At 38.0% G+C, this 27577-nt stretch overlaps 1 protein-coding gene across 4 annotated transcripts in view; it reads right to left on the reverse strand.

Moving 5' to 3' along the window:
• Positions 1-27577, reverse strand: part of Rbm27 (RNA binding motif protein 27) — a 71525-nt gene that overhangs the window by 19428 nt on the left and 24520 nt on the right. For 2 of the 4 annotated variants that reach the window (XM_075968750.1, XM_075968749.1), the window contains exons 4-12: positions 22658-22749; positions 21844-22013; positions 20981-21241; positions 19503-19796; positions 15198-15332; positions 8081-8245; positions 4190-4339; positions 1511-1655; positions 1058-1211 (exon numbers count right to left, since the gene is read on the reverse strand). In XM_075968750.1, coding sequence (XP_075824865.1) covers positions 1058-1211; positions 1511-1655; positions 4190-4339; positions 8081-8245; positions 15198-15332; positions 19503-19796; positions 20981-21241; positions 21844-22013; positions 22658-22749 — 1566 coding nt within the window. The remainder of the gene's footprint in view (positions 1-1057; positions 1212-1510; positions 1656-4189; positions 4340-8080; positions 8246-15197; positions 15333-19502; positions 19797-20980; positions 21242-21843; positions 22014-22657; positions 22750-27577) is intronic. The other 2 variants (XM_075968752.1, XM_075968751.1) reach the window with 1 other exon arrangement.

Raw genomic sequence — 27577 nt, forward strand, 5'->3', positions numbered from 1 at the left:
GGGAACAACTTAAACTTGGATAGTCCTTAAATACGTGTAGTCCAGTACTATGAACTAAATTAGGTGCCTCCAAATCCTTATGAAGAAACCCTAGCCCTCAACAGAGAACAGGATTAGGGACAGATTCAGATTACACGGAGTACTGCATTTGTGACCATAACTATTTTAGTTAAGGTAGCCTTCTGAGAAGAGGAAGGGGTCTCCATGGCTCCTTTCTTTCCTCCTCCTCTCCTTCTATGCTATATGAAGACAGTGAGAAACCAGGTTTCTACAAGCTAAGAAGGCATCCCTCTGAAGCAAATGAGTACAAGTAGCATTAAATCCCCAGAGTTACAGGCAGTTGTGAGCCACCCAATCAGGATGCTGGAAACCAAACTCAGGTCCTCTGGAAGAGCAGTTCACGCTCTTTAATTGCAAACTGTCTCTCCTACATTAGAACAAATTTCTACTGTTTGTTTATTAAGGCTGTGGTAGTCAACATAGTGTCTGAGAAAACTGTTTTACATAGCCACCCAGTTCTTTTTCTAAATGCCATAAAGAATAATGACAGAGAACTTTTAAGAGAAAAAGGACACAAATTTAAGGACATGAAATTTTAAACAGGTAAGTATACTCAATTAAATCATCACTCCTAATCACAAATTTATAAAGTCAAACTTCCAAAAAATTATACTGTCACTACAATTGATCTGATCTTGGATAATATGTCAAAAATCACAGCTTCTTAGATAATAACATTATAATGGGAGGGAGTGGTTCATTTGTTCAGACCAAGACCTCTGGACAACAACAACAACAATAAAAACAACAGCAACTAGTTCAGTTTTCAGGAAGGAGCTACAGAAAAGAATCAAATGAATCCTCAAGAACAAATCCAACTAAATAATTCCATTATATACACATACACTGAATATATAATAGAATACACTGATATATAAAAAAGCACATCACTTTGCAAAGATGTCAAAATTACCACTGACTCTAATCAAGAACTGCAGGTAATACTTTCTAAGACTCACAGCACACATGCATTCTGTAATTGATAAAGCCAATTTACCTGGATATTAACTATGGTTCCAAATTTGCTGAAGTGTTCGTTGAGCTTGGTAATGTTGTTCAATTCCTGGGGGATTTTTTTCACTTCTAATTTTGTGTTTGTATACTGATTCTTCCGCAAGAACCCTGGTTTACTTTGATTGTTGTTCCCTTGCCTGAAACAAGCATTGATAAATCTTGGTTAATTTTCCCACCCTCTTCTCCCTCCCACCCCCCGCCCTCAGCTTTTTTGATACATGGTTTCTCTGTATAGCTCTGGCCATCCTATAACTCGCTATGTACACCAGGCTGGTCCTGAACCCTGAGATTTGCCTGTTTCTGCCTTTCAAGTGCTAGGACTAAAGATGAGTACCACCATTCCCAGCAAAGGTTAATGATAATTTTAACTACTTTATTAACAAATGAAACAATACAAGCATCAATTACATATTTCAAATAAGCCAAACCATCTTACTTTCCCAGCCAAGGCTTCTTTGTAAGTGGTCCTTCCAAACCACTAATAGCTCTCTTTCGACTCTCTGGTTCCAGGACTACTCTGGTGATGTTGCTATTAATTGAAACAGGAACTGGTGGTTCAGTCTGGATGACAATATTAGCAGCTGTTGAAAACAAAAATTTCCATTACTATATTTTAGGGAAACATCAAATGACTGGGTTATTTAGTCTAAAGCTAAAAGGCCCTGTGGACAGCATTCATTTACTACCATTTTCTATTTTTGTTTTGTTTGAAGAAAAAGATCACTGATCTCCTATGTCAGTTTTCCAAAGGCTGGTTCTAGGGGCATGCACAACTGTGTCTAGTTTACCACTTTCTTCTTAGAAATATCTATCAGCAAAAAAACCTACAAATTACTCTTTACATTCAAAAAGTTAAAATGCAAGCTTAAAACCTCAAAGGCAATCCAGTGTGATGATTAACTCAAGCATAGATCATCAAAGAATGAAAAAAGTTATTGGAAAAAGCAAGACATTTATTTTATATATGTTACCATAATTTTACTTACTTTTTTATAATATAAATATATAATAATTACTGTCTTTGACAAGGGATCAAATAGTACTAGAGATGTTATACACCTCCTGTCATTATCCAACAAGATGTTTACATCATAAAGAATCATGATTTTCTTTCTTTCTTTCTTGGTTTTTCGAGACAGGGTTTCTCAGTAGCTATGGAGCCAGTCCTGGAACTTGCTTTGTAGACCAAGCTGGCCTGAAACTCACAGAGATCCACCTGCCTCTGCCTCCTGAGTGGTGGAATTAAAGACATGTGCCACCACCACCTGGTATAATTTTCTTATATGAAATATTACCATATTATTTTGTTTTCTTTTTTGTTTAATGATTTATTTTTATTTTATGTGTGCTGGTGTTTTGCCAACATGTACGTCTGTGTGAGGGGGCTGGATCCCCTAGAGAGTTGTGGGCTGCCATGTGGGTGCTAGGAATTGAATCCAGGTCCTCTGGAAGAGCAGCCAGTGTTCTTAACCTTTGAGCCATCTCTACAACCCATTTTTGTTGTTTTGAGATTAGGTCTTATTCCGTAGCACAGGCTGGCCTGGAATTCAAGTAATTCTCTGCCTCAGCCTGCTTGGCACTCAATAGGATTATAGACACCATGCCCAGCTCTGTGTTTATATAGGACCCTATTTCATCTTAGATATAAGTTAACATTTTAGCGAGGAAGGAAAAGAACCCACATTATAAGTATATGCTTTTATTTAATCTTAGCTTGATTTGTGCAACACCTTGAGACAGGGTCTGACTTTGTAGCCCTGTTTGGCACATAATTTACTATGTAACTAGGCTGGCCTACAACTCACAGAGATCTATCTGTCTCTGCCTCCTGAGTGTTGGGATTAAAAGTGTGTACCACCACAACTGTCATAGCTTGATTTTTTAAAGGTTTTTAAAAATTTTTTAAAAATTTTAAAGATTTTTTTGATCTTAAAAACTTTGAAGCAGGTCCTGATAGATTTAATTTTAGGGGTTTTGTTTTTAGACAGGGTCTATGTGGCCCAGGTTGGCTTTGAACCTGCTATGTAGGTAAAGATAATCTTCAGCCCTGGTCCTCCTGCCTCCACACAGATAAAAAATATGTGCCACTGGGCCTGAGTATATAGCTATAATCTTAAGAAGTAAATTGATAAAATGCTAATTTACTTAAAGTGTTTAGACTTGTAACATTAATGGTTTGAAGCTACACCACTCAAAATAGAAAATAAACCTTTGATCAGTTCTTTGAGGGAAAGGGACCAGTCATCTCACCTTCTTGCATGTAAACTCTAGCACTGTGCCTAGCACACAGTTAAAATGGTCTGAAGTCCTATCTAAAAAAGCAACTAAAAAGTATTACTATTTTCTGTGTCTAAAAAGAAATGGCTCGGTGGTTAAGAGCACTGACTGCTCTTCCAGAGATCCTCAGTTCAATTCCCAATAACTACATGATGGTTCACAATCATCTGTAATGAGACATGGTGCTCTCTTCTGCCCTGCAGGCATACATGCTGACAGAACATTGCATACAATATATATATATATATATAAAAAACATGAGGGCCTGCTTGTTGGGGTTTCTGTCCTGCCTGGTTCCCACAGTTGTTAGGTCTCAAAGAATCACACAGAAGGTCTACATAAGTTACAAAACTGATTGGCCCATTAGCTCAGGCTTCTTATTAACTCTTATAACTTATTTAGCCCATTATTCTCGTATATGCTAGCCACATGGCGGGGCAGGTCACATCTTCCTTCTTCAGTGTCTGGACAGGACTGAGGAGGAATGGGCTTCCTCCTTGCCAGAATTCTCCTGTTCTCATTGCCCCGCCTCTACTTCCTGTCTGGTTGCCCCATCTATACTTCCTGCCTGGCTACTGGCCAATCAGCAATCAGCATTTATTTAAAACATAATTGACATAATACAGAACTGTCCCACACAATACATATATGTATATATGTTCTAACTATACCACTAAAATTTAGAAGTGAAATTGTTATAAAACTATTGAAATGATTACAAAGCATCTTTAAAAAGTATAAGGAGTCTGATTTCCTCAAGTGAGACCAGAAACACAAATTATTAGCTACATTGATAAACTGATGCATAACGTGTATCACCAGAAAAAGGCATTCTTACCTCTTGGATTTGCATCCATATCTCCAGATGTAAGGCCAATCAGGTTGGGACGCTGTGTCTGTGCTCTTGAAAAGAATTGTCTATACTGTGATCTGCCAGAACTGGTGATACTAGGAGCTTCAGGGTTATAACCATCAGGTTCATATGTATCTGGAAAAAAAAACCCACTTAGATAATCACAGAGTGCTCAAATTATTCCCTTGTTACTAAAAATAGTTGTTCAAGTTATGTGTTCTTCAAAAAATATAATTCTAGGGCTGGAGAGATGGCTCAGTGGTTAAGAGCATTGCCTGCTCTTCCAAAGGTCCTAAGTTCAATTCCCGGCAACCACATGGTGGCTCACAATCATCTGTAATGAGGTCTGGCCTGCAGACATACACACACAGAATATTGTATACATAATAAATAAATAAATATTAAAAAAATACATAATTCTATCATCTGCATACGCTTCTCTTTGAGTTCTATCGGACATTCCTTTTAGGAGTAAAAGTAAACAGTACTACTACTACAAGCATACAGACATTCAAATGCAAACAGTGTTTACTCTCAATCCATTCAGCAATGTCTATCCTGTATACTATCACTTAATCTAATAACAATACATATTTTCATCACCAATTTTCACATACATGAACACATTATTCAGATTGTTGTGTCTCAATTTCTAGATATTTCTGTAATCAACTAAAAATAATTTTTTAGATAAAGAAATAATAACTTGTTTCCTATCCAAAGCGTAATTCAAATAAAAAGGCTAGGTATTTATAATTATCTTAATACCACCCTATTATTCACCAATGTATTTTCTTTATATTTCTCATACTTTTTCTGAAACAAAAAAATCACTTTGAAAATTCTAACTCCAAAAAAAAAAGAAAATTCTAACTCCAAGTAACTATTTTATTAGTGTTAAAAGCAATTCTGAAAAGAATGACAGAAACCCCAATGGCACATAACCTATTCATATTCTACATCACATCAGAGTAAAACAGACTGAAGACACTGTTTTTCATGGTTATGATTCAGAAGCTCTTGTGTTTCTTCTCTTTTTTTCATAATGGAAAATATATTTAATGATTCATATAAAGTTCAAGCTACAAGATCAATCTCATTCAGATCTTTACTAATGGTTGCCACTTACATGGTACAAAATGTAGGCTCACAATGATCTACTTGCTGGAGAGATAGCTCAGTGGTTAAGAGAACATGCTACTTTTGCAGAAGACCCAAACTGGGTTCTCAGCACCCACATTTGGTTTACAATCACCAGTGAACAACCCCATATCCACAGGATCCAACACCTTCTTCTGGATGGGGTGGGCACCTGTACTCACATACATACACCCACACCCAGACTTACACACACAGTTAAAGGTAGTAAAATAAGTGAGGTGTGGAAGCAACACCTTTAATATCTGCACTTGGGAGGCAGGCACAAGTGGATCTTTGTGAGTTTGAGGCCAGCCTGATCGACATGGCTAAGTTCCAAGCCAGCAAGACTGATATAGTGAGACTGTCTCAAATAAAATAAAATAAATTCTTAAAACAAACAATCCCCCTTAGGAATTTCCAGATTTCTAAAAGTATAAATCTTTACCTACTGTCTAAATAAGTTAAATCTCTCTCATCCTCTTAGAGCAAAGCTTGCCCTGAGTACTGTATTTCCCCCAACTTCCAGTTCCATGAGCATATTCTCCCTGCACAAAACACCAACTTCAAAAGTTTAGAACAATTAAATGACACTGAGGAACAACCAACTGAGACATAGGCCACCAAAACTAAAACTGCTGGTCAATACTTCTTCACATCCACATATTCCCTCACTTTCTTTCCTTCCACTTTTTAAGACAGTTCATGGCGTGGTATAGAACGTCAACAGATTAAATATTGATTCTCTGTAACAAAATGATGATTTTGAAAATTAGTCACCACTGAGGTCTATAGTCCCTCCTCAGAATAGAATGGCTAAGGAAAGTTAATAAATTACTGTAATAATGATGTTCCTATTATAGGATTTACACTCATTCTCAATGCTTCTATTCAGCCTACAGTTTCCTAATGATGACCTAATAGAACCAAACTCTCTGTCAGAGCATTCTTGGACGTCATACTGATTTTGTCAGCTCCTGCTCTGAGTCCTTCCCTTTTTTTTTTCCATGTACACACATGAATGTGAAGACAGAGGTCAATGCATGGTGTTTTCCTCAATCCCTCACCATCTTATTTCCTGAGATAAAGTCTCTCATTGATATTTAACTACAGTGGCTGGCCAGCAAACCCCAGGAAGTTCTCTCAACTCAGCCTCTGGTGCCAGAATGATAGGCATATGTCATCATGCCCAGATTTTTATGTGGGTGCTGGAGATTCAAATTTAGTTCTTCACAATTTAGGGGCAAGGATTATGCTGAATGATCCATGCCCTTAATTTTTTTGTTCATTTAAGTCAACTAGACAGAATTATTACTTATCAAGAGAAACGAGTGCTTTAATGGAGTATAGCTTAAAAGCAGGTCCTATCTATTTTTTTAATTTAAGTATGTTAAATATCTGAGTAATAGTTTGAGGACGATATGTAAAATAACAAATTCCACAGATTCCACAGTTATGCTGTCCTGGCTAGTTTTATGTCAACAAGCTAGAGTTATCTGAAAGGAGAGAACTTCAATTGAGACAATGCCTCCTTAAGAACCAGCTGTAAGGCATTTTTTTAAATCAATGATTGATGGATAGGGCCCAGACCATTGTGGGTGGTAGTACTATCCTTGGGCTGGTGGTCCTGGCTTCTATAAGCAAGGTTGAGCAAGCCATGAGTAGCAAACCAGTAAGCAGCGCTCCTCCATTGCCTCTACATCAACTCCTGCCTCCAGGTTCCTGCCCTGTTCCTTTGACGATAAACTGTGATGTGGAAGCATAAGCCAAATAAACCCTTTCCTCCCCAAGTTTCTTGGGTCGTGGTGTTTCATCACAGCAATGGTAACCCTCCTAAGACACATGCCAACTTTAAAAATTAACAAAATAAACACTACTTCAACATTTAAGCAAATCAACAAAGTACGGTCCAAAGTTTTCAATCATTGTCTAGCATGAACAGAAACTCTCCCACAGTTGAGGCTACATAAATGTTTGAAATTTACACAATCAAATGACCTACCTAGTTCTATGACCACTGTGTACACAGAACCCCAATACATGCAATGGTTCTACAGTCAGATCAGGCATGGTAGCACACAACTGCAAACCTAGAACAGCTGATTCCATGTTCAAGGCTAACTTGGGCTATATATTAACCCTCTTTTGTTTTTAAAAAGCCCTTTAGTTAGTTCTGAACTAACTAAAGGAAAAGTGAGAATCTAAAGGCAAAGTGAGGAAATCGAATTTAAATAGAGAGATTAACAAGATACCAACAAAGTATAGCACAGATCTTCAATAGGGCAAAATAATTTTCAAAAATATTAGTCATCATGATTAATCTATCCAAATGGAGTAGAAGGGAAAAAACCATGTTTATTCACGAGCAGCAAGAAACCTGAACTTTTGTTTTATTTCAAAGAATAATTACCCTAGTTTTTCTTGTAATATGTAAGTAATTAAGTAGGAAATACTCAAGCAGATACCATCTTCCTATCTACCTTAAGGAAGATGTGACTGTTACCAAGGCACTGAATGTAAATATACAGGACAACAGAGATGACAGACACACACAGAGGGCCTAATCATCAACAACCACTAGGGACAAACCACAGAAGCAGAGAAACAAAGAACACTCTACCCAAGACCTTAAAGGGAACTTCAGACAGGTCAGATTCCCAGGTCATCTGATATGTTAGGCTGACCAGTTTCAGGTATGAAAGATCAGTGAGGTGGATGGCCATCTGAAGCAAAGCTTACCTGGGACCAGAGGGGTGGGGCTGGAGACTGAGGTATGATACCCAATGGAGGATCCCATGAGGTTTCGAGGTGGCACCAAACGAGCTGCCAACAGAGGAGGCGGTGTCCCCAACTGAAGTCGCTCAGATGCAGCAGCACCATGTTCACGAGAATACATGGGCTGTCCTACAGAGGAAAGAATAGGAGGGCAGCTGGGATTGAAAGTCACAAGCTGGCTTTTCTGAGGCAGTGATGTACTTCCTGACACTGTGAGCCAAGAACAGAGAAATTACAACAGCAAGAACAATAGTGAGAAAGACATTATTGAGATCCTAACTCAAGAAAGCACAGACATGCAACTGGCTCAGATGCCTCAAGGTACAAAGAAGCTAGCATTGTGCAATCTGCCTTTCAGAATATTCTCTTTCTCCTCCCTCTCTCTTGAAAGAGGTTTGCTTGCCTCAAAGTTACTATATAGCTGAGGCTAACATTGAACTCCTGATCCTATTGCCTCCATAGCCCAAGTTCTGGAAATGCAGGTATACAACACCATACCTGGCTTTCTATTATTTTGAATCATAAATGGAGTAAATGTACACTATTTTATCTAAAGATGAACAATGAACCATCAAGTTACAGAAAGGCACCTTGAGCTATAGTTCGCAAAGAATGTGATATTAATGAGCTGTGCGGATATAAAGGTTGTCATGCACATGCCCCTCTAATCACAAAAATGGCAACTCTGCACAAAATATACTACTCCCATATCTAAAAGCAGGAAAAGAATAATAAGAAATACAACTACCATACCCATAGCCTCACAAAGAGTAAGTGTTCACTAGAAGAAAATTCAAAAGGTAGTGAAAATGTGTTAATCACCAGAGTGGATGATAAGAAAAAAAAAACATGAAGAAAAATGCAAACAGACCAAATATAGATATAGTAAATGACTTTGGCTTTTAGGCGCCATGTTTCAAAATAAAGTACACGAAGGGACACAAACACACATGCATGCACACACATGTATATACATATATAGACATAAATTCTACACAACGGGATTGGAAAAATCCAAAGTATCACAGAGTAAAACCTTCCTTTGGTTTCTATTTAGTATCATTCCCTGACAGCAACATATGAAACATAAATTTGTAGAATTTAGTTAATACTTTATACCAGAAAGTCAGACATTCACTGTAACATAAGACATAATGAAGCAAGGTTAGAAGACTTTTAATATGTGATTAAAGTCTTTATAAGTTGTACAGTTCCTTTAGATTTTTAATACATGCAGGTAAGACAGACCCCAACGCAATCACTTGATTTCATAGGAGAAAGATGCTAACATCTCCCATCTTCTCTGTCCACAGGCATGGAGAAAAGGAGATGACAAACCTCACTGTAAAGCCAATGATGGAACTACATACTGAACACCAGACCTTTCAAGATTTTTTTAAAAGAATGAATCACTACATTGCAACAGCAATTCAATATATCCTCAATCATCTGAAAATAGTCCTACAGCAGAATTCTCTGTGACAAATAATCAAGAGGCACAATGCTCAAGAGAAAACAAAAGAAATGTAATGCCAATCTGTATGATGGCTTTAAATGTGTGATTCAGCACAAATTGGCCTAGTATATATAACTAGTAACTAGACTAAAGGGCAAGCTTGCACAATCTCTACTGTTAAAATCACAGAAAACATGCAATTCAAACATTACGAAAGGAGGCTGTGAGTTGGTTAGATACATGTCTGGTGTCTATGGAAGCCAGAAAAAGGTGTGCATACTCTGGAGTCATGGACAGTTGTGAGCTGCCATGTGGGTGCTCAAAGAATATCAATGTTCTTAATCAAGAAGCCATCTCTCCAGCCCCTCAAATTTTCCAACACAAAAACATTAAAATTAACTAAATAGAAATTGAAAATCTATTACTAAAAATTATTATATTCTCCAATTTTTATATATGTTTTATATTTACTCATTCCTGTGAATGTTCATGTGTGCATTGTGTGTGTTGTGGGAGGATCCAGACAACAACCTTGGGTGTCAGTCCTTACCTTTTCACCTTGTTTATTAGTACAGGGTCTTATGCTATGCTCCCGCTGTTCTCAAGAGTCTAGTGAATTACCTCTCTTCTTACTGCAGGAGCATACACTGCTTGAACTGTGCTACCACATCTGGCTTTACCTGTTCAGGTAGTCTGCCAGTTTTCACAGTTGTACATTGAATACTTTATTCATTTGAGCACCTCCCCAAGCAACTCCAATTTTCAGCTTTTTTACACGTGATTGCACTGTAAACCAATGTACTAATAATGATTTGATCACAAAATTTATCACAGCTATTTATTTGTGTGTTTGTATGTGTGTATGTGCAAATGTGTATTGGTTAACGTACATTGGCTTTCTCTTCCTATTCGATGTATGGATCTTGAGAATCAAACTTAAGTCACCAGGCTTGTAGACAGGCACTTCACCTTTACCCATTGAGCCATCTCATCTGGTTCCAAAAATTCTGTTTTAAATGCTTAGATGCTTATCAGACACCATATCTTGAGAGTTTTACTTTTTTTCTATAAACTGTATGTGTAGTATATGTTCATGTGGGCATATGCATATGAAGTCGAGGACACCAATGTCTTTCTGTATTACTTTGGTTTCTACTTTTTTCCTTTTGAAAAATGAGATGGGTTCTCATGTGTGTCTAGTTGGCTATATAAAAGAGGATGGCCTTGATTTTCTGATGCTCATGCCTTTACTTCACAAGTGCACAGATTACAACAGGCATGTGCCACCATTCCTGGTTTTATGTGGTACTGAGCCTGCAGATCAGGGTTTCATGCACTGTAGATAAGCATTCTACTAACTGAGCTACATCCCCATCCTTCCTCTTATTTTTGAGACAGGGTCTTTCACTGAACCTGTAATGAATTCCAGGAATATGGCCATCTATCTCCTACCCTGCAGCACTAGAGCTCCAGGCACTCACTGCTATGCTGACTCATACATGATATCAGGGACCCAAATCCTCAGGCTTGCACAATACTTACTTCACTAAACTGTCTCCCCTGTTCCTCCCTATATATTTAAGAATCAAATTATAGGCTTTTAAGAAAGGAAGAAATTTTACAAAGTTGCTTTAATGACACAGTTGTGACTTAACATACATACATACATACATATATATATAGTTTTTTCAAGACAGAGTTTCTCTGTGTAGCTTTGGTGCCTGTCCTGGAACTAGCTCTTGTAAACCAGGCTGGCCTCAAACTCACAGAGATCTGCCTGCCTCTGCCTCCACCTCCCAAGTCCTGGGATTAAAGGCGTGTGCCACCACTGCCCAGCTCAATATTAACATTTTATTTACCAACAAATCAATTCTTTTTATAAACACTGATACAGCATCTAAGACTATAAAGTAGTAAACCAGAAATATCAATGCGAAATTATCGCATTTACTAGTTTAGTAACAAAAATGGTAATTATTAAAAGGATTGCTTTTATTCTTAGATTTTTATCTTTTGTGTATTAAATTTTGGGGGTTGTGTTTTGTTTTGTTTGAGACACGGTTTCTTCTGGCTGTCTTGAAACACACTCTGTAGACCAGGCTGGCGTGAAACTCAGAGAACCACCTACCTCTGTCTCCTGAGTGCTGGGATTAAAAAAGAAGTGCAACATCACCACCTGGCTTAAAGTGTATTTTTAATATTATAATGATACTAGATATTTTCCTATGCAGTCCTCTATTCTGACAAAGAAGCTGACAATTGTATTTGTCCTAATAGTCTTAGGACTGGAAAAAATGTTTGGAATTTTGTTCTAAAATATTATACTCTTTCTTTTAAAGACATGAGCTAAGTCATCTGAAATCTGTTACCTTACACGTCTTCACTCCCTAGCATCTACCACAATGCCTGGCACATGTAAGCACTGAACAAATATTTTATGAATTAATGAATATTAATTAAGATAGGTCACTGGGATTACTGGCAACTGCTAAATTTTTAAAAATTAATGGCACCTGAATATGGTGTTTTAATTCCAGAACTTAGGAGGCAGGAGCAAGTAGATCTCTGAGTTCAAGGACAGTTTGGTCTACATAGTGAGTTCCAGAAGAGCCAGGTATATGTAGAAAAACCCTGTCTCAGTAACACCAAATAGAGTATTTACTGCGTATGTCATAATGTACAATTTGGTATAACAACAAATGAATAACTGCCAGAGTTTTTTTAAAGCAGAATTTTTACTATGACTCAACACTAAATTTAACAATATAAAAGTATGCCATAGACTGCAATAAATTTAGGTTTTAAGTACAAAAGTCACTTTTAACTGTTAAGAGCTGACTAACAGAAATGCTAAAGAGTTAACCGGCACACTGGTCACTACTGAAGCTGGATAAAAGGTACAGGGCCCTTTGCTATACTGCACATACCTGAGGTTGTTCTAATATTTCTTCATTTTTATGTCTACTTGTTATTTCCCATAAGTTAAAACACTGATAGCAACAACAAAACAAAGCTGTACTGTTAAGAAGTTAAAAATCAGGAGACCATGAGAAAAATCAGAAGACCAGGAGAAAATGTCAGATAAATTTCTGATTTATAGTCATAAATGGAAAATCAAACAGACCTATATTTAAGTACGCACTACTATGAAACAAATGCTTACATGTTAAGTAAGAATGCGAAACAGGAGATGAGTATTTCTCAACTACTTAGACTTGAACCTTGAAGCAGAAGAGAAAGCACATATGCATCAGGAAAGAAGAAAGGGCAAGTTGAGTCACAGCAGGAGCATGGTCACTATTCAAGCTGGAAAAAGATTAGGGAAGAAGAAGTAAATCAGGAGTCTCTGACGATTCATTAGCTAACCAATGAAGAGTTCTCATGACAAAGCCTGAGGGGTATTCACTCAACATTATGTGCTATACCTTGGCGAAGGGGCCTAAACAAGCATAATGGTGTCCAAGGATCCAAATGCGCAGCAAGCCAAATGTGAATAAAAGGAGAGGTTCTGGTGGAAATATAGTGAAGGAAAAACTTCAAAGGATCTTGATGAACGAGGTTTTTTAAAAAGCAAAGCAAGGTTGGGGCTTCCTTGCATGCTAGAGACCCATGCAAGCCTACTATCATTTATGAGGGGTGGGGTAGCAATGTGTCAGTCATACGACAATGTCAACATGAGTGTTTGGATATTGTACCCAACAACAAAGACAAGAGTAAAGGCCGAGATTTAAGTGTAGGCTTTATTCTGAGAGGTTGAAATCTGACAAGAAAATAGTAACTACATAGAATATAATTAATCCTTTACAGGTTACTAGATGCCAAAGACATGTTAGATGCCTTACAGGAATATAAATTCATTTTTCTTCAGAAGAAGAAATGAAGTAACATTAGTTTCACTTTGGAAAAGGAAACTGAAGTACAAAAGTGAATTAACTTGGCCTACATGAAGAAGAGAGAAGATGAGAGAAAAAGAGAAAAGCACCAGGATCTTAGACTAGGCCCAACTACTTTACGTGCTTGCCTCTGCAACATGGAAGAAATGAGGAAACATTTCCAAGGTAAAGCAAATTTATAAGCATGGATATACAAAAAACAAACATACCATCACTTCTGTAAAGGAAAGCTCATATTCTGACAATGTAAAACAACCACTTTTTTGATTGCTTTTGGTTTTTTGAGACAGTGACTCGAGTCGCCCATGGCAGCCTCATACTTGCTATGTGGCTGAGATTGGCCATGAACTCTTGATCCTCTTGCCTCTACCTCCCAAGTGCTGGGATTTATAGGAGTACTCCATCATGCCTGGCTTAATTAACTTTTAAAATATATTTCTAAAAGACACCTTTAAAAATTACATATATTTATGTACATATGTATGTGTGTATATATATCAAGCCAGGTTGGGTAATCCCAGCACTCAGGAGACAAGGGCAGGCGGATCTCTGAGTTCGAGGCCAGTCTGGTCTAGAGGACCAGTTCTAAGATAGCCAAGACTACACAGAGAAATCTTGTCTTGAAAAAATAAACAAAATCAACCAGGCACTTGGTTTTTTAAAAGGTATAAATCAAAGGAAACAATTTAAAATTAAACACAAAAATTTAAATGTGCTAAAACACTAATTTATATGTTTTCTATCTTCACTTCAACTATTAGACATATTTTACCTGATTCTTGTACACTTCTTAGAAGACAGGCGACATGTTTTACACATTAGCAAAAGTACAATGCTGTGACTGAAGCAGTCATTATGAAGAGACTCTATACTGCCAGTGTACAGCACCAGAGGGCTCCTTGCTTCTCCCCACCCAGCACACAAAATTAAAATACAGCCATGACATAGTCGCTTTGTGCTTGCTATGCATCCCACGATAATAAGCTTTCTTCTCCCCCACCATCTTGAGACAGGGTTTCTCTGTGTAACAGCTCTGACTGTCTTAGAACTCCTACACAGACTGGACTGGCCTTGAACTCAGAGATCCACCTGCATCTGCCTCCCAAGTGCTGGGATTAAAGATGTGTGCAACCACTGCCCAGCAAGAATAGCAATTTTGGTGTATCACACAGTGCCACAATGCATGTGTGGAGATCAGAGGACAACTTGAAAAGAGTCCCTTTTCTCCTTCCACCATGAGGACCCAGGGATCAAACTCAGGTTCTGAGGTTTGATGGCAACTGCCTTTTATCCACCATCTTGACAACCCATCAAAAACACATTTTGGCTCAGTTTATCTCCCTCCAAGTCCCCAGACTGCCCTAGACATCATGCGAACACCAGGTCAGGTAGAAATGACACCACAGAGTTGCAGCCAAAACCACAAGACCCCAGCCTTAAACCAGAATTGTATGACTGGATGGAAAGCTACACTCAGCAGCTCACGGTAAGGTACTGGAATTGTACATGGCCCAGTCTGGACTGCCATCCTTTACAGGCTGCATTCCTAGAAGCTACACACAAGAGTCTTCATCAGAACACAGAAAGATACCCTGCCCCTGTCCTACTAGGCCCAAAAGCCACAACTGCAGGTGACACTCCACTTACTGTCCATCATCTTCATGTGTATGAAAAACTGATGTGTTTAATTAAAAAAAAACACTAAGAATTTCTTGAAGTGACATTTACTTACTTTCTGATACTGTATAAAGGAGGTTCTGGGGTAAAGGAGGAGGTAGTCTTGCTCCCACTGGTGCAAGATTGGGCACTGCACTTGTCCCAGGCTGGTCACGGCTGTTTATTAAGCTTGACTGTGAAATGGGAGGTCCTATAGAATACCAAGAAAAGTAACAAGTACATGATAAATAATTACTAGTAAGAGCATGATACTAATACTAATTTATTCAAACTTAACAATCCTGATGAGTCTTAGTTCTCCAACAGGCAAGGCTTATCACAAATGAAGGAAAGCGGGAGTAGGGGTCACTGCAGGCAGACATGAGGATGGCAGAAAGGACGTAAGGAACAGTAGATGGCTTAAGCATTAAGTGAGCAATAAACATACTTATGAATTTGCAGTTGTGAATACAATGGAAAAAGATACAGTGAGGCTGGGCCATGGTTGCTTGCGCCTTTAATTCCAGCACTTGAGAGGCAGAGACAAGCAGACCTCTGTAAGTTTAAGGCCAGTCTGGCCTACATAGGAGTTCCAGGCCAGCCAGAATTATACAGAGATTCTGTCACCAAAAGAAATAAAAATTAAAAAAAAATTTTTTTTTAAAGTGAAGGGTTAGGTTGGAGATATAGTTCAGATGATGGAGTGCTTGCTTAACAGGAACAAAACTTTGATTTGAAGCCCAGCATAATGACATGTAATTGTCTGTAATTGCAAGTGGAGGCAGATCAGAAGTTTAATATCCCCATTTCTAAAATAGGGGATTAAGGATTGTAAGGATGTATGTAGCTCAGTGGTCGTGTGCTATGGGACAATGGTCTTTTATCTTCTCAATTTTGATTGGCCAGTAGCCAGACAGGAAGTAGAGACAGGGCGACGAGAATGCTGAGAAGAGGGAGTGCAGTCTGCAGTCGTGATCCAGATGCAGAAGAAGCAAGATGTGACTGCCTCGCCGAATAAGGTACCAAGCCATGTTGCTAACACAGACAAGAATTATGGGCTAATATAAGTTATAAGAGTTAATAGAAGCCTGAGATACTAGGCCAATCAGTTTATAATTAATGTAGACCTCTGTGTGATTTCTTTGGGACTTAACGACTGCAGGATCCGCACAACAGAAAGCTCAGTCAACAGCCATGTCTGGTGTTTGCCTGGCATTTGCAAGATCCTGAGGTCAACTGCCAGTATCCCAATAACAAATTAAATTTAATAGGTAAATAAAGAGAAAAGCTTAAGAAGAGAATAAAATCACTTCAACACATATCGTAGAAGTAATGTGTTTTCTTTCTAAGCTTTTTTAACATTGACTTAATTAACTTACATGTATGAATTTTTTGTCCATGTATGTACATCATATAAAATTGTACCAGGTGCTTGTAGAGGTAGGAGAGGGCATCAGATCCCCTGGAACTAGTTATGAATGGTTGTGAGCTACCATGTGAGTGCTGGGAATGGAACCCAGGTCCTCAGGAAGAGCAACAACTACTCTTAACTGCTAAGCTATCTCTTGATCCCCTTCAATCAATATTTAGTATTCACAGTTGCTAAGTTACGGGTTGGAGATCAATGGTAAAGTGTTTGCCTAGTGTAGTGGTTAGTTCTTTCAACTTCACAACGAGCTAATGACCTAGGAAGAGAGACCCTTAAACGGAGAACTGCCTCCACTAGACTGGTCTGTGGGCATGTCTATGGAAAGTTTCCTGATTGTTCATTGAGTAGGAGGGCCCCACCCACTGTTGGTCTTGGGATGTATAAGAAATGTAGCAAAACAGGCCAGTATGGAGCATTCCATCTTTGTCTCTGCTACAGTTCTGCCTTGGCTCTCCTCACTGATGGACTGATTGTAAGCTCTATACTGAAACAAACCCTTTTTACTCCCAAACCCCAGTTTCAGTCACTATTTTATTAAAACAACAAAAAGAAAACTAGGACACAAAGCACAAGTAGAGCCCTGTGAGGTGTAATCCCCAGCACCACCATTCCCAAAAAGCAAACCTTGAAAAAAAAAAAAACTCTATTAAATCCTTTTATATTATTAGCAACTTTTAAATTTTTATTGAGTGTGTGTGTGTGTGTGTGTATCCACGTATGTAAGCTCACAGAATACACGTGGAGGTCAGAGGACAAGCTAAGGTAGTTGGTTCTCCTTTGACCACATAGATACCATAGATGAAATTCAAGTCATGAAGGTGGCAAGCTCCTTGATTTGCTGAGCCACTTCATGGCACATTTTATGATTACTGTTGTTGTTATTGTTACCGTTGTTGTTATTTATTATTATTATTAATAAAGGGTAGGTTAGCCATAGCATGCATGAGGTGGTCAGAAGACAAATCTATGTATTCAGTTCTTCCTATTTTTATATGTGTTCTAAGGATTGAACTTGGATATCCAGGTTTACACAGCAAGTACCTTACCTGCTGAGTCATCCTGCCAATCCTTTGTACCAACTTTAATGTGTTGCATACTTTACTACAGGGAAGCTTAGTGATGGGCATATGTTAGGACTGTGCTAAATTATTTTTCCTAACTGTTTTGGTTATAGCTTTGATGCTGGGGACAAAAATCAGGTCCTCACATAGTCAAGCACTATAGTACTGAGCTATAACACAGCCCTAAAATAAAGTGCTTTAAAAAAAAAAAAAGAAAGAAAAGAAAATAGGTGCTGGGGATAAAGTTCAGAGGCTGAAAATTTGCCCAGAATGCATGAAGTTGTGGGTTCAATCCCAAGAACTGGGAGAAGAAAAAGAGAGAACCAGATGATGCAGGCCTGGAATCTCGGTTACATAGAAGGTTATATATAACAAGAAGATCTCAAGTTCAAAGCCTGCCTGGACTACAACTACTTCAAAGCCAGTCTGGACAACTTAGTGAGACCCTGATGAAAGTAAATTGAAAGGGGCTGAGGCTAAACCTGAGTGGGGAGTGCTCGCCTAGGCATAAGTGGAGCCCTAAGTTCTATTCCTAGTACCAGGAAGAGAAATACTCCTTAAATTAAATGATAATAATTTTTAAGGTAATAATTTGCTACTCTTTAATAATGGAATGTTAAATATCTGTAAGTAGATATATTCTTAGACCTTTACATGTACATAAATAATTCATTCTGTAAGTTTTTCCAATTGAATTTAAAAATTTAGTCTTATCCCTTATTCTTGCTATAGTCATAACCTTACCTTGATTATCTGCTCAGATTCCAGAGTGCTGGGTAAACACACCCATAGCAACCACTAATACTTCTTATGTTTGTGTGGGAGGCATTAAGGTATACACACAACCATGCATGTATACAGAGGTCAGAGAATGGTATCAAACTACCTTATTCCCTCTAGATTCTCTCACTAAACCCACAGCTAGGCTGGCAGACAACAACCCCAGCAATCCTCCTGCCTCTACTGTACACCCTCAGAGATGAGTTACAGGCACAGAGCCACGTCTAGCTTTTAATGTCAACACATTAAAAGGGGATTTTGAACTCAGATCCTCATGCTTATACAACGAGTACTCTTACTGACTAAGCCATCTTCCCAGGCACTTAAATGGCCATTTTTAAACATTTCTTACTCTTGATTTGGGTGGCTGCAATAAATGCCTATTTAAAAAAAACAAAACACAAAGTCTTTTTCAGTAAAGAAATCCACATGGAAATACACAGTTAAGATGGCATGGCATTTAGAATTTACTCCCACAAAAACAAACCAACTCAAATCTAGTGATGGTAGTGCATGCCTGTAATCCCCCAGCACTTGGGAGACAGAGACAGGTGGATCTCAAGTGAGTTCAAGGCCATCCTGGTCCACAAAGTGAGTTCCAGGACAGCCAGGACTGTTACACAGAGAACCCTGTCTCAAAAAAAAACGAAACAAACAAAAAAACCCAAATCAACCCAAAACATTATAATGAGAATTAATCAAAGTTGACTGAGGGCAATTAGACAAATATTGCCTAAATTAATATTCATCCTCTAAAGAGTCTATAATTTAAAAAAAATTTTATTATTTTAATATTCTTGAAGAGCTTTTCTTTAAATACTAAGAAAAATCCATAAACCTCCCAGCATGTTTCTTTGCTAACATCTTAATATACTAACAAGGTTTTGTCTCCAGGTCAACACAAGGTGGGCTACTACAGACAATGGGCACACTGCAGGTACAAAAAAGAATGGCAGAAAGTAAGAACATCTTAACTATGGAAGTATATTTCACATTCCATTACTGTTTTTCAAGCATTTTAATAGTTAGCAAAAGGGATGAGGGTCTTCTAAATACAACTCATCAAAAAAAAAAAAAAACCAACAACAAGATTCAACCAACACATACTTACTTGGTATGGGAAGCACAACAGAAGGTGGAGGCTGACCATGTCCTTGAGGAACAGGAAGTCTCATACTATGGCCAGGGCCTGGGCCTGGGCCGGGACCAGGACCAGGGCCAGGACCAGGGCCTGGGCCTGGACCTGGCATTGGAGGCATTAACATTCCGGGAGGTGGTGGAGGAGGAAGCCCAGGAGGAGGGGGTGGGAAAGGAATCATACTTGGCAGAGCAACTTCATCAACAACTAGAGGATCATTTCCATGATCAAACTGACAAAGGTCACCAAGTACACAAAATCCTCTTTCTGTAAGAATTAAAATTAAAGAAACAAAAACAAAAACCTTATTACGATCTACTTAGAGTTCAAAGAATAAAACAAATTCCAGAAAACTCAACATCCTAATTTACATTGTAGTTTTTTTCTAAGACGTAGAACAATCTCCTTAGGGCTCGCCTGTTAGTGACCATACAACCTTGAGGTAGAGGCAAGCACAGTCTGTGCTCTCTGAGATTATGACGTATTGAAATTTTACAACACACAGGCTACTAAGTAGCTACTATAGATTAACCAAATTGTTAAATTTTTATAAAAAAATAAGTGTGGTAGTGACTCCTGTAGTCCTAGCACTCTAGAGGCTGAGGCAGGAGGATTGCAAGTTTGAGGCCAATCTGAGTTACATGCACATGTGAGGCAAGTCTTGGCTACATAATAAGATACTCATTTCAAAAAGAAAGGTTTTAGGGTTTTTTTTAAATAATAAAAATACTAGATAGTTTACCAAATATCCATTTACCAAAGGTTTGATAGAAAGGAATAAAAGTCTTAAACTAATCATTTATTTCAATTATCTATTTCATGGTATTATTTTAAAGTGACCATTCTTGATATATATATGGCTTAAATTAAAAATACTCAAGTAGATAGAAGAAATGAATCATAATGTTCTAGTACAACAAAATAATTATAGTTGGCAATTGTTTTCAAATAGTTGATAGAGAAGATCATGAGCATTCCCAACATCAAGAAATAAGTTTGAGGTTATAAACATGCTAGTTACCCTGATTTGATTACTATATACAGTATACATGTGCTGAAATCTTGTTGTATGCTATAACTATGTATACTATTCATCAATTTAAACAAGATTTTAACATTAAATTTCTATAAGGCAAGGTAAACAAGGCTATTTATTGTAGAACTGCTTATAACTGAAAATGCTGGAAAGGACCTAAGTGCATATTTATGATAAATGGGTTAAACATATTTTCATACATATAGAATACTATAAAAGAGCCTCAAAAACAACGAAGGAAGTTCTTTACATGTCAGTATGGAGTTATTTTCAAGAAACTGTAAGTGAACACACATGGTGTATTAAGAAAACACCAGTAAAATAAGGCAAATTGCTGAGGAGCACCCATGCCATATCTGCAACACTTGCTTTCCTAGATAGGAACAGCACATACAAAAGAGAAGGCAATCTTTACCATCATAATCTCTGCAGCGCCTCTTTGGTGGTGGGTTTCGACCAAAAGAATTGGAAGAGCTATGATTGTTATAGTAATTAGACCAGCTCTCGGTTGTGTTTTCAGAATGGTGAGCAGGTGCGATCACAGTGACAGTGCTGGGAATAGACTGTGCCCCAGAGGAGTACTGCTCAGAAGAGTTTGCAGGAGGAGCAGACACAGGCACATAGGAGCTCTCCAGGTCATTTCTTTCACTCTTAAACTTTGATCTTTCCCTGTGTTCTGTTTTAGAGAGAGAAAGAAAACAAGAGAGGTCACATATTTACATATTTAAACTACACTTCTCTCAGATCAACAATGCTGAAAACATTAGCCTACACTTACTGAAAGATCCACACCCTAAGAACATTCACTAGTAGCATATTCTAAAAGCAGGAACATTGCCACCTCGGCATATCTCAACAGACTTGTGAAAACAGGTTTTACACTATCACCAACAAGGGCACTGACAGAGATAGGTCAGTTTTCCCACTGGCATTTTAGTATTTTTCTTTTTATAAACACTGGGCAACCTCATAGCAAGTCAATTCAATTACTTTCAGGGAAAACCAACAAAACAAAAGACAACCTTTTTATACTCAAGTGCTGTTGTCACTAATTAAAAAGACATTTGTATCAATTATAAAAATGATTTAAATCTTTATATATATATACATATACTATAATAATTTAGGAATAACTTTTAAAAACGGCCTTAATTCCAAGGGTATACAAGATTAGCACTGTCTTTGTAAGAGATCAATATTCAGCTTTTGGAGACAATTCCAGTTTTCCCGTTTCTCCCACCTCTGTCAAGTAAGCTTTTGGGGCTGTCGCCTACTCACCAACACTCCTGTTTGGATCTCGGTCTTTGCTGCGGCCCCTGCTGCGGCTCCTGCTCCGGCTCTTGCTCCTGCCCCTTCTCCAGTCATACTTCTCACGGTACAGCTCGTTCCGCTCGTAGTACCGCTCATAGTCTCTCCACTTGCCATCTTCTCTCTTCTTCTCACGAGTCCTATAATACACAGATATAAAAGCCATACGTAGACTCTAGAAATGAGATCTGTGCGCAAGTCCAGAGAATAAAATACTCTCTTTAAGTCACCACAATTCATAATGTCTATTTTAGAATGCCTCAAAACTACCACTAATTCTTCTAACCATTATTAAAAGGGGGAAGGGCTTTCCACTTCAAGAACTCAGGGTAGGGAGAAACGAAAAAGAAGAGGTAAACCAACGTATGAAGAAAAGTGGGAGAGAAGACAGAAATCAGAAAGACAAAGAGTAGAAGGCTCAAAACAAGTCTTCCTAAACAAAGACCACCTTGTGAGCAAAGGTGAACATTTCTGCCAAACAATACCTCTTTTGGCATATGCTAGCATGAACAATTTTAACACGGAGCACCCCTAAACAAATGGAACATTTCATTATAATTCTCTGAGGAGACTGCTCCCACCCCTGTGCTCTTGGGGAAAGCAAATAATGACTGTTTTTCAGACACAGAAGCTAAGACAACAGCAAAAGATAGAATGGAAAGAAGGCAACACTCTTACCCTCGTTGCTTTAGAGGACATTGGGACAAAGACCATAAATGCTATGCAACTAACTTTGCATACTGAAATGACTTTCATATCTTACTATTCAGAGACAAATACAAACCTTCGCTCACTGGATTCTGAACGACTCTTCTGGGGACTAGGATATTTCTTCTTTCTACCATCTCGTTCTTCTTCTGCTGGCTCTTGAAATACCTGTGAGATTTGTTAAAAATAAGATCAGCTCCTTGTTGGGCAATGGTTGCATACACCTTTAATCAGAAGGCAGAGGCAGGCAGATACTTGTGAGTTCTAAGCCAGCCTGTTATACAGAGTGAGTTCCAGGACAGCCAGAGATAGACAGAGAAACCTTGTCTCAAAAACCCCATCCCAAAAGAGATCAGTTTCTCTATAAATTATAAAACTCAGATAAACGATAACTCTTTCTAGTATAAGAGAGGGCATAAATATACTGAAATGCTGTGGCCTCACTCTGGCCCCACACACTTGTAATTCCAACAACTAAGAGGTAAAGGTGGGGCATCCCAAGACCCTGTCTCAAAACAAACAAAAGAAAACCCACCCCTCCCCTCAAAAACAAAGATAAACACTCAAGTTATATCATTTATTGACAGATCATTAGATATGTACTTAACATTCTGTTTAAAGCCATTTCCAAAACAAAAAAAAAAAGTAAAAAGCAGGCTCACATTAATTCAAAACAGGGTATGTTGCCTGGCTTTGGTGGTACAATCACATGATTGAGACAAAAAGATTATTATGTTTAAGGCCAACCTGTCTTTATTATTATGTTTAAAGCCCTATCTTTAAAAAAAAAAAAGTCAGGTCTGGTAGCTCATACTTGTCACCTCTACATTTGAAAGGGCTGAGGCAGAAGGACTGCCGATAATGTTAAAGCTAGCCTATCAATATAATGAGTTCCCGACCCCCAGAGCTAAACAACAAGGCTTTTATATTTTAATTTTTTTAAAAAAATAGTAATATGTATTTTTTTAAAAGCAGCATGCTAACTTTGATGTTGACGTAGAATAGATAACTGTATTATAAGAAGAAAATAAGCATGTCATTCTCTAAACCAAGACAGGATAACTAGCAATCATTAAGGACAATACAATACAATAGTTTATATCTTCTTAATTTCAAACAACAATAAAACTGGGAATTGTGTTGCACATCCTTTAATCCCAGCACTGGAGAGAGAAAGGCAGGCGGATCTCTGTGATTTGAGGCTGGCCTGGTTTACATATCAAGATTCAGAACAGCCAGGAATAAAAGAAACCCTGCCTCAAAAAACCAAAAATATAAAATAAACAAAACTTAATTAATAAAGTTTGGGCTGTGGTGGCTGTGCAAGCCTTAACCCCAGCCCAGTCTATCTAGCAAAGCCTGTCTCAAATCAGAATAAGTAAGTTAGTTTGGGCCAGGTATGGTAAACATGCAAAAGCAATCCTATTGAGCACTTTGGAGACTAAGACAAAAGAATCATGAATTCAAGGCAACCTTGGATATCATAAGACCCTCAAAATTAAAACAAACAAACAAAACAAAAAAAGGGGGAGGAGGGAGGCCGGGGCCTAGCTCAGTAGCAGAATGCCTGATAGCAAGCACAAGGCTTTGGGTTTGTGATTCTCAGCACCACATACAAATGAATCAAAATTTTAAGAACTAAACTAATTTCCAGATAATGCATAAGCTTCTTACTTATTAATATCAAAATCAGAAAATGAGTGAATGGACCAGAAGGAAACAATTTAAGAAAATGCAGACAGCATAGTAATGGCAGCCACAATATGACAGCAGAGACTATACACACTCATCCAGCTGGATCCAAAAGTCCATTTCCTCTAGCAATTTACAAGGAACATAATGATACATTAATCCACCAAGAAGCAACAAGCTGAATCTAGATAATAACCCCAAAGAACAAATAGGGTTTCTTCACAAATTAAAATCTTGGGAAGTTTGGTAAAAAGGAACAAATGCTGTGTGCAGCATAAACTACAGCACACATCTTCTATTGTTTTTCAGCACCAGGATGAGCTGTGTCAATGGTCCAAATTCTCTTGCCTGTTTCCCCTGTGGCCAATAATCTAATTATAAATACAACTGGCAGTACAATGCAGCTGAGGCTCAAGAAGTTAAGATGACTAATCCTGAGATTTGTTTCTGACCAAGTCATTCACTGTAAAAGCAGCAACTGAGCAGATGAGGCATTCAACCTTTACATTTACGTGTAGCTGTATGAACTATTGTTTATACCAGTAATCACAAATCTTAGGAACAAGAAATACCAGACAACTGCCAATCAGGAGAGTTCCAGATATAAGCTCATATTACCCACTTTTCAGTTTTCAAAATTAGGATACTCCAAATGGAACTTTGTAATGATTTTTTTTAACTCTTCTTTTAAGACAAAATAGAATTTTTAAAGAAGATTTATTTTTGTGTGAGTTCCTGCATATATGAATATGTCCCATATGAGTGGATGGTACCTGGAGAGGCTAGAAGGTTCCCTAGAGCTGGAGTTGCAGGTGTACCATCTAATGTGGGAGTTGGGAAGCTTATGAAGAATGGCAATGCTCTATCAACTGAGCCCTCATCTCTTCAACTCCAAGTGAGTATCACTTTTGTTAATATTCAAATCAATTGTCATTGAAACAGATTCTCCTAAGTCAGTGAATACCTGCTCTGATTATAGAAAAAGGCTGTCATTAAAAAAAATGTTATAAAACATTTAACCTATACCAAATATTATAAATTATATACCATAAAGCACGAAAGAAAAATTTTTGTACTATATGCAAGGAAGATCTCCATTTTTCCTGATTGAAAAGACACACCAAAAACCTCACTAGCCTACTTTTTAAAGACTTTTTGAGCCAGGCTCAGCAGTATACACCTTGAAGCCTAGCATTTGGAAAGTGGAGGCAGACAAATCAGGAGTTCAAGGCCTGCATGAAACCCTGCCTCAAAAAAATGTACGTTGGGGACTGAAGAGATTGCTCAGTGGTTAAAAGCACTGGTTATTCTTCCAGAGAACTTGGGTTCAATTCAGAGCACCCACATGGCAACTCAAACCGCCTGTAACTCCAGTCCCAGAGGACCCAACACCCTCTTCTTGCCTCTGAGGGAGTATATTCACTATATTTACATGGTGTACAGACACACATGTAGGCAAAATACCCAAACACATAAAATAATAATTTTAAAAAGTATACATAAAAAAAATTATGGAGCACCATGTAAGAACAAAGTAAGTGATATAGTGTTAGCTGATCTTAATTTAAAAGTCACATTTTGTCAGATCAGTTCAGTTATATAGTATTTGATTAATAGCGCTGGCTGCTCTTCCAGAGGACCTAAGTTTGATTCTCAGTACCCACATGATGGCTAACTGTCTTTAACTCAGGTTTCAAGGGCTCCAATACTCTCTTCAGGAACCACATACACACATACACATGGTACAGACATACATGGAGGCAAAATACCCATACGCAAAACAAAAATAAATCTCAAAAAATGTTTAAAGTGAATCAGAAATGACAACTAAACAACACACAAATCCAGAATGATTCCATACAAAAGGAAAAGAACAGACTATAAATAAGGAACACTGCTGGGTAAACTAATAAAACTGAAATAGTACATGACATCAAAATTAAATATATTGAAACTGATAATGGTGCTATAGTTATCCTAAAGCATGTGTGTGTATGTGTGTGTGTACACAGGTGGGGATACCACATGAGTGTATAAATGTAGAGGCTAAAAGTCTATGTCTGGTATCTTCCTCTATGACTCCCCACCTTATTCTTCGATACAGGCTCTCTCTAAACCTGGAGCTCGCTGGTACCACCAGACTGGTATCCAGCAAGCTCCAGGCATCCTCCAGGTTACTGGTGTTACAGGCATAACAGCTAGGGTTTTGTATAAAGGTTGGGGGGAGGGGGCGGGCAAAATCTAAATGGCCCCCATGTTTACAGAGCAAGCACTTTACCAACTGAACAATCTCTCCAGCTTTTTATTGAGACAAGATGTCATGTATCCCTTGTTTCATCCTATTTATTGTCCTTGAATTCACTATATAGCCAAGGATGACAAATAAACTTTTGATTCCTCTGACCCTGCCACGCAAATGCTGGGATTACAAGCATGTACACCATCAAATATGATTTAATATGTTACTAGTGTTCAAACACAAATATTTGTAGTTATTTGAGGCAGGTAAGAAGCTGTTTCAGCCAATAGCTTAGCAGAGTAAAGCCAGGCGGGAAATCCAAACAGAGATATATAGAGTAGGCAAAGTCAAGGAGACGCTCCCGTAGCTTGCTGAGACAGACACCAGAATGTTACCAGTAGGCCACCTTGTGGCGATACACAAATGAATAGAAATGGGTTAATTCAAGATATAAGAGTTAGCTTGGAACATGCCTAGTGTTGTAATTAATAAAGTTTTTGTGTTATTATTCAGGTCTGGGCAACCAGGAAACAAATGAATAGTCTCTGTTTACAGGTGTTTTGACCAGCACTCTACAAACTAAGCTTAATCTCCAGCTCCTTAAAAAAAAAATTCTTATTCCTAGAAATTGCAAAGAGATAAAGGGCTATGGTTTATGAGAGCAATGACTTTAAAAATAATGTGGTGTGGGCATATAATGAAAGTATATGGGAAAAATCCTCAATAACACATTTAGGCAGGCATCATGAATGCTGTGGGTGCTACCTGGATAATTCTGATGTAAATTTACAATTATTTATAAATAAAAGATTTTTAAGTCATTCCGTTTGTAGAATAAAGTAAAATTTAAAAGTTGAAAAACAGGAGTCAGAGAGAGATAGCCAGCAATTAAGAGCTACTCTTGCATAGGACCCAGGTTCAGTTCCCCGAACTCGTATGGCAGCTTATAACTACTATAATTCTAGTTCCAGGAGATCCATCTTAGTTAGGGTTACTATGCTGTAATGAAACACCATGACCAAAAGCAACTTGGGGAAGGAAAAGGTTTACTTGGCTTACACTTCT

This window comes from Microtus pennsylvanicus, chromosome 4 (genome assembly GCF_037038515.1).
Source record: "Microtus pennsylvanicus isolate mMicPen1 chromosome 4, mMicPen1.hap1, whole genome shotgun sequence".
In the NCBI taxonomy this organism is placed as follows: domain Eukaryota; kingdom Metazoa; phylum Chordata; class Mammalia; order Rodentia; family Cricetidae; genus Microtus; species Microtus pennsylvanicus.